Raw genomic sequence first — 7,577 nt, 5'->3', positions numbered from 1 at the left:
GTTTGGTTAGCATATTTAATCAAGTTAAATAATTACCTTATATATTATGCATATATGTTCAATTAATAAATAGGATTTCCCCCTAATTGATGGCTATGCACGTACAGTTCAAAATATGCAAATTAAATAAAGAAAAATGTTAGATTTTGTTAGGTGATTTTTATATATCACGTGCTAACTATGGATAATTAATTAGACTAAAATAATTACATTAGTGGCTCTTTGGCAAGAGAATTTTAAGGTTTTCTTAAGGCTAGGAGATTAGGCTTAAAAAGAAACAAAGTCTTGTTTGGATAATATATAAGACTTAGGTTTTCTGTTTTTTTTTTTTTTAAAGCGTAAAGGATTGCCCGATAGAATATTACCTAAAATACTTTCATCCCGTCGCTATTACCAACCGTCGTTATTCAACTCCCATATTTTATCCGTCAGCATTGCCCTGCCACATAAGCGAGTAACTTGCTAGTAAAAGAAAATCTAAAGTCGCTTATTAGAATTAGAAAATATGATATCTTTGATTAGAAATATAAGAAGAGATATGTATTAGAAACGCTTCGTTATAGTTTTTTTCAACAATTTATATTTTTTGAATTTATATGTTTGTTGGTTTTTAAGTGAAATAAAAAACTAGCCATATAATATATACATAGTTTAGGCTAGTAATAAAAAAAGTATATATCAGTACATGAAAATTATTCTGTGCGAGGCTAATAGTGCCAATTAAAGGATGAGAATAATACAAATTGATAGAAGAAAATAAAGCCTAATTGCCTTAAAGCACTTTCAAATGGACCCATGTCTTGTCTTCTCAACACCTCTCTTCCTCCATGATTTGATTTTAGCAATTTTCCATTTTTCCATTTTAACTTCACTTCACATCTCTCTTCAATTATATATCATCTTGAAATTCATTTCTTTCATCTCTCTAAAACCACTTATCACTATTTTGTATTTTTTTTTTCTTCATAAAAGATAGAAAAAATTGATCATCACTTGCTAAATTCTTTCCTAATGTCTAGTGATCATCAAAATAAGGGAAGATCAGAAATAGGTGAAGGATCGTCAAGAGGTGGCGGTAGCGGTGGCGGTGCTGGGGTTCAGGTACCAGCTGATTCCCAACCACCGCCACCAGGACCGCCACAACTAAGCCGGTATGAGTCACAAAAACGACGCGATTGGAACACTTTTGGTCAGTACTTGAAGAACCAAAGACCACCAGTGGCTATGTCTCATTGCAACTACAGCCATGTACTAGATTTCCTTAGATACCTAGACCAATTTGGAAAAACTAAGGTTCACTTACAAGGTTGTGTGTTTTTCGGTCAACCTGATCCAGCTGGTCCTTGTACTTGTCCTCTTAGACAAGCGTGGGGCAGCCTTGATGCACTCATAGGCCGTCTTCGGGCAGCTTATGAAGAAAATGGTGGATTGCCTGAAATGAACCCTTTTGCTAGTGGCGCGATACGTGTTTACCTTCGCGAAATTCGCGATTCACAGGCTAAAGCTAGAGGGATTCCTTACAAGAAGAAAAAGAAGAAGAGAAATACTACTACTCCGATCCTCAAGGCCAACGAAGAATCGTCGAGTTTTCGTATGCAACAATCATGATCTATATTTGCTTCTTCAAGAATCTGGTAATTATATATCTCTTAATCAATTAGTATATGATGCTAAAATTAAATTTATTAATATATATATATATTTTTTGAAACTTATACTATGATTGTAGCAAAAGGGTTTTTCATAAAGATATATAATAGATCATTATACTAGTATATATAGTTGCATATGCATATGAAACAAACCCTAAATTGACAATCAATAAAGCAATATAATTAAGAAACCCTAATTTGCATGGAAAAAACTTCATGAGCTAGTTCTCACTCTGCTGGCTGCATATCTAATTCCCTCTCTAAAAAATTTAAAATAAATTTAATTTTTATTAATATCAATATTTAATGTTATTGTCTTTTAAAAAATTCTCCCTTTTTAACTACTACTATTTATAAATAGGTAGTATTGTCTCTTTTAGGATTCTGCACTATATAGAGTGGCCATCAGGATTTGATCACATCACCACAAATAAAACACATTTCATTAATTAATTATTAGTACTTATTACTCATCAATTAATATACATCAACAGTGTGTGTGTGTGTATATGTGTTATGATTTAATTTACATTAATTCGTAAACATTTTAATCTTGCTGCAATACGTGACATATTTTCTTAACTAGATTTAGAATTTGATACATAAATTAAACAAGCTTAATTTAACATTTTATAAATACACATTTAGACGATCTATATATTATTTGAGAATAGAAACAAGCTAGTGATTGCAATTGCAACCATAATAATTTTGTTTCTATTATACATTCAATAAAAATGATATACATTATTGATATATATTAAATTAGCTTGAGTGGAAAAATAATCCTCACTAAACATAGATACCCGACAGGCAAGGTTCATTTTAATTTAGTGATATCGAAAGAATTCAGAACTAATAATGCAATGATGAGCATATATAATCTATAAAATCCAAACTTTGTGACGTACGCATGTTTCAATTTTTGTTGGATCAAGTTAATCTGGTTTTGCTTAATTAGTATATATTCAATATTTGATCCAACAAATATATAAAACACACACTACGTTGAGCAGTTTATATATACGAGTATATATACATTTCTTGAATATAGTTCTAGATATCCATGATCAATATAATGACGTATAGTATACCTTAATTAAGAAACCGGAATTTGGTAACAATGATAATATCTTTTTTTAACTATACATCTAATATGCACATACATATATACACAAGTTTTTAACTCACATATATATATACGACCTACGATTAATTAAGCTAATAAATAGTGACATCATTCAAAATTTTATACATGTTAATTACATGTTTGATATTTCACATACAATTCTTGAATAGTTATATATCATCTGTAATATATACTTCTGTCTATATATCATACTATATGTTAGAATGTATTAATCGAAAATCTAAATTATCATCAAAGATTTGAAATATATGCCTTATTAACTCCATAATATCTGTATATATGTACGTATTTGATTAAAGTTTTTAAAATACTATACGTTAGCTCATCTTTAATATATACTAAAACAAAACCCTTAATTCAAAATTGAAAAAGTATGAACCATTAATTATATTTTAACTTTTATTTTCCATCTTTAGATTTTCATGATGACATCATCATAAACCCAAAAATTGGTCAATAACATTTTTAGTCTTCATACTTTAGCTATTTCAATTTACTTTTATTTACTTTAGTTTAGTAAATGGCCTAATTAAATACCACTCAATAATTTTATTAACCAAATCTTTATAATAATGGTACTCTTTATTCTTTAATGTTAATACTTATATAATAAAAAAATGTATTTATAAATAACATATATTATACTGTCATGCATACAAAGTTTTATATATTGTATATTTGTATTTCTAATGTCGTATAATTGAATAATTAACAAAATTTCAATTTAAAATGGGTTGATAAATTGAATATGAGATTTAAGTTTTGATAAAAACTTTTGATAAATTTACTTTATGTTATTTATTTGTTGATAGCATATACCACTCTTCACTAATTACCTTTTGGTAAAGAATTTTAGTTGTATAATTTTCTATTTAATTTAATTATGATTTTTTATATTGATATGAGAATTTTCAATTATATTTTATTTCCATTAATAACGTTTTATTTCAATGACACTATAAATATTTTTCAAAAATCTTTATATTACACGTGGTTTTTATGTGAATGCTTAATTACATGAATTAAAATAACACATTTGGTATCATTGATAAGAGTAGCAGTATAGTACAACTTAGTGTTAATAAAACTATTTCTTTGATATTTCATGTATATAGTTTAGTTTTATGGTTGAAAACATGATTTGTTAACATTTTTCTTTGACAATGAATATGATATTATAATTATTGATCAAAAGTATGTAAATATCTATTTAGATGTTAATCAATATCATATATTAAAAGTTCGTTAATGCAAAAAAATATACAAATCTCGCGTATTACGAGGGTTATAAGCTAGTATTTAGATGATTTATATAGTGGAAATACTATCTTATATAATGAAATACGAGATTACTAAATTATCATAATAAGCAATGATAATTTAAAAAAATGATGACCAACCCAGCTGGTTGGAATCTGTTTTACTTAAAGTATTGAATTCGATCATTAGGAATGATACTTTTTGAGGTTTTTCTCTCCGAATACTTGAAACGACCCATGGTTGACATTTCATTGTCTAGGATACGTGAATGTCTTCACATTTATACAGTGAAATTTCTTTGATGTCCTATCTAGACTGAATGTTCGAAAAAGAAAAATAATTCGTATCCAGCTATATATTAAAATCAATCTTATTCTAACTTATATAAATTATAGATATACTCAACGTATACTGTAGAGAATGTTTAGATATGAAACTAGTATTTAAATTTTGGCTAAGTTAATTTAGTAAATATATATATAAAGATTTTTCAAATATGAAAATCTAGTTAATTTTAGGTAATGTCCACATAAATGAAATTTTATATATTGTAGAGACTTTTAAGATAAAATAAGAGTTTTGTTACACGATGCCCTAATGGCTTTAGTTAAGATCCATTAAATAATTACACATTTAGTATAAAATTCAAGAGGTAGATTTTTGATATAGAATAATATAATATTTTTATGCACGTTAAGTGAAACCTTAAAGATTTATTTAACCTTTCCAAACAATAAAGTCTAATTTTAGGTGATTTGAAATTTGATCGTTTTTTAAAAATCCCGTTTGTACTAGGTTTTAAAGAAGTATCCATTTTAGGCCCGGTTTTAATTTTACCAGTTTATTACGAAATAGGAACCGACCGGTTTTGACCGGTTTTTCTTTTACTTTTTGTAAGAAAAAGTTTGAAAATTATTTTTTAAATTATTTCAACCCTTTTTATACAAGCTTTTATTTTAAAACCTTTAGTTATTTTAAGATCTTTTTAGGGTTGAGGCCTTTGATTTCAACTGTATATCCAAACAAAGCTACCATTTTAAAAAAGACTTATTTTCATAAGTTAGATCTTTTAAACTCTTAAAAGCCCCAAAAAAACTCTTGTCAAACAGACCCAAAAGCCCGAGGCTCAAGCTCCGACCACAAACCCTAACCACAACTAGGTCCGAAGCTTTTGTACCAAACATATCCTAAATCCATGTCTAAAACTCCAAGGTTGTGTTAATTTTAGAAAACTTTCCTTCTTATCAATTTTTTTTATTAAGAAAACATTAAATGGAATCAAACTTAGTGGTGTTCAAAACTAACCATATTCGAATTTGTTACATGAAAATCTGATCCAACTTTATTCAAAGATTTGATATCCGAAATTTCGGATTCGGATAGTGATTTTTGAAAAGGATATCCAAAAATATCCGAAAGCCTTATTTTTAAAAAAGTTTCATAATTTTGTTTTTTAATATCCAAAACTATCTGAAATTATCCGAAAACATCCGAAAATATCTGAACCTATCCAAAAAAAATTTATTTTCATTATCCGAAAATATCCGAAACATATATATATTTTTAAAAGTCCTGATAGTTCATATATCAAAAATTTGGATATCCAAAATTTCAGATATCCGACTTTGAATGCCCCTAATCACATTCGTGTCTTTATAGAGCTCTTTTAAGAATTAGAAAAACATATTCACCCTACTTGAAATTAGAAAACTTTTTTCTCGATATTTTCTATATTTTATAAAACTCCTATTCTGATTTCTACCCGTCACTCGATCCAATACCATTTTCAAAAGTTTTGCACTTTTTGAATGTATTTTTAGAAATACTTTTCAATTGTTTCTATGGGTCGATGAAAACACCTTTCTATTTTTTAAAACTAGACGAATATCCGTGCAATGCGGTGGTGTAAGCGGCGGGCTTGTCGGTGACGGCGGTGGCGACTTGTAGTGGCAATGGCGGCGAGTAGATAATTGATGTAAAATAATTAATGTGATTTAAAGGGTTAATGAAGGTAATTTTATAGATAAAAGATGTATGTCATAAATGTTTTAAGAAATTAAGATATTTTAAAAATAAGATACCTAGTTTGTATTATAAGGGAATATAGATAATATCGAATAAAATTAAAGTGAATTGAATAAAAAACTTTCATTTAAAAACACGACTATATATAAAAGGTACCCTATGCAAACTGATTGATCGTATTGAGGGATCATCAGCTTGTTCGTTGCTATTTGAAAATGATTATACCAAATTTTGCATACACTTATTCGATCCACAAGTGAAAATAAAAAGCTAAAATTCCACAAGTGCTACTTTTTTAAAAAAATAAAAAACAACAAAAATTATATATTTGAAAAAATAACTAGCAAAATACAAGTAGTTTAAGTTACAACAATACAAGTAGGGAAACCCTTACAACTAGCTAGAAAACGTTTACATATACACTGCACACTCTAGAGATTAAACACTTACAAACAACACACTTTAGAGTCAACCCGAGTCGATAAGTGCTACAATTTTGTTTCTTTACGGCTTGAGTCTTTGTGATGTAGTGTCTTAATAAATTTTGTTCTTTACGTAGTATGACCGGCGAACGCTTTCAGAGCTGCCTCCTTTGAGTCGTCTAGCATACAAGAATATAAAAATTCTGATCTTTGGCAAATTTCATAAATGAAAATGATTAGGTAGAATATGTACAAAAATACTTCAAAATTTCGTATTTTAAGACACACGTTAGCTAATAGCTATATTCTTTATAATTAGATTATTTATAATGTACCTAGTAAATATATGATAAAACTTAACGACGATCTTTTAGGGCTATATTTTTGTAGGAGATAATGGTGAGCAAAGTCTACTGATTCTTTTAAGCTTGTTAATTAATTCTACATTTTTAGGCTGAAATGGACATGACAAATTCGAAGCTCTCAAACTTGTTGTCACCGACTTCCAACAGTGGAGTGGATAAATTAAGCTGTGGAACGTTCTCCAAGGATGCCAAAATGCCCCTGGTTTGCTTATGGTGAAATATATATAAGATTCATACAAGGATAATTTACTATTATTTATATATCATTCAGGGAAGTAAAGCTAATTAGTTAATATCTATCAACATATGTTGTCTAAATTAAATGTTTTTCATTCTTGTTCATTTTGATAATGGGATTTGAACTATATATACACCCATTTAATTTGTGTTTAATATATAGGTACAAATAATTAATGAATAAAACTAATATAAATACTTATGTATAATTAAGTGTACTTTAAATATTAAAGATCTATGGCATAAGCTTTTATATAAGTTAGATTTCTGTTTGACTCTAATAATATGTGAATATATTTCATAATTAAAGGTTTTGGCAATTGTGTTTCAAAATAGTTATAACTACAGTATATGGAATGTATATTTGCTTAAATATTTATTATACATTTTAATTCGATTATATATATATATATAGTGATGTTGGAATATGATATTTGGGATAAGTATATGACTGACGGTCTTGATA

General features: G+C 27.7%; 1 protein-coding gene across 1 annotated transcript; it reads left to right on the top strand.

Annotated features, from left to right (window-relative positions):
• Nucleotides 1-808: 808 nt before the first annotated feature.
• On the top strand, nt 809-7,216 carry LOC122600779 (protein LIGHT-DEPENDENT SHORT HYPOCOTYLS 10-like). The gene is made up of 2 exons (XM_043773540.1): nt 809-1,634; nt 6,963-7,216. Exon 1 carries the CDS (start codon nt 1,012-1,014, stop codon nt 1,606-1,608), a length of 597 nt encoding a protein of 198 aa, XP_043629475.1. The 5' UTR covers nt 809-1,011; the 3' UTR covers nt 1,609-1,634; nt 6,963-7,216.
• Nucleotides 7,217-7,577: the final 361 nt, after the last annotated feature.

The sequence above is a fragment of the Erigeron canadensis genome, chromosome 5 (assembly GCF_010389155.1).
Source record: "Erigeron canadensis isolate Cc75 chromosome 5, C_canadensis_v1, whole genome shotgun sequence".
NCBI classification, from domain to species: domain Eukaryota; kingdom Viridiplantae; phylum Streptophyta; class Magnoliopsida; order Asterales; family Asteraceae; genus Erigeron; species Erigeron canadensis.
This window is presented reverse-complemented; position numbering and strand designations above follow the sequence as displayed.

What these genes read in the sequence shown, in the direction of transcription:
- LOC122600779 (XM_043773540.1), top strand. Translation starts at nt 1,012, where the DNA reads ATGTCTAGTGATCATCAAAATAAGGGAAGATCAGAAATAGGTGAAGGA.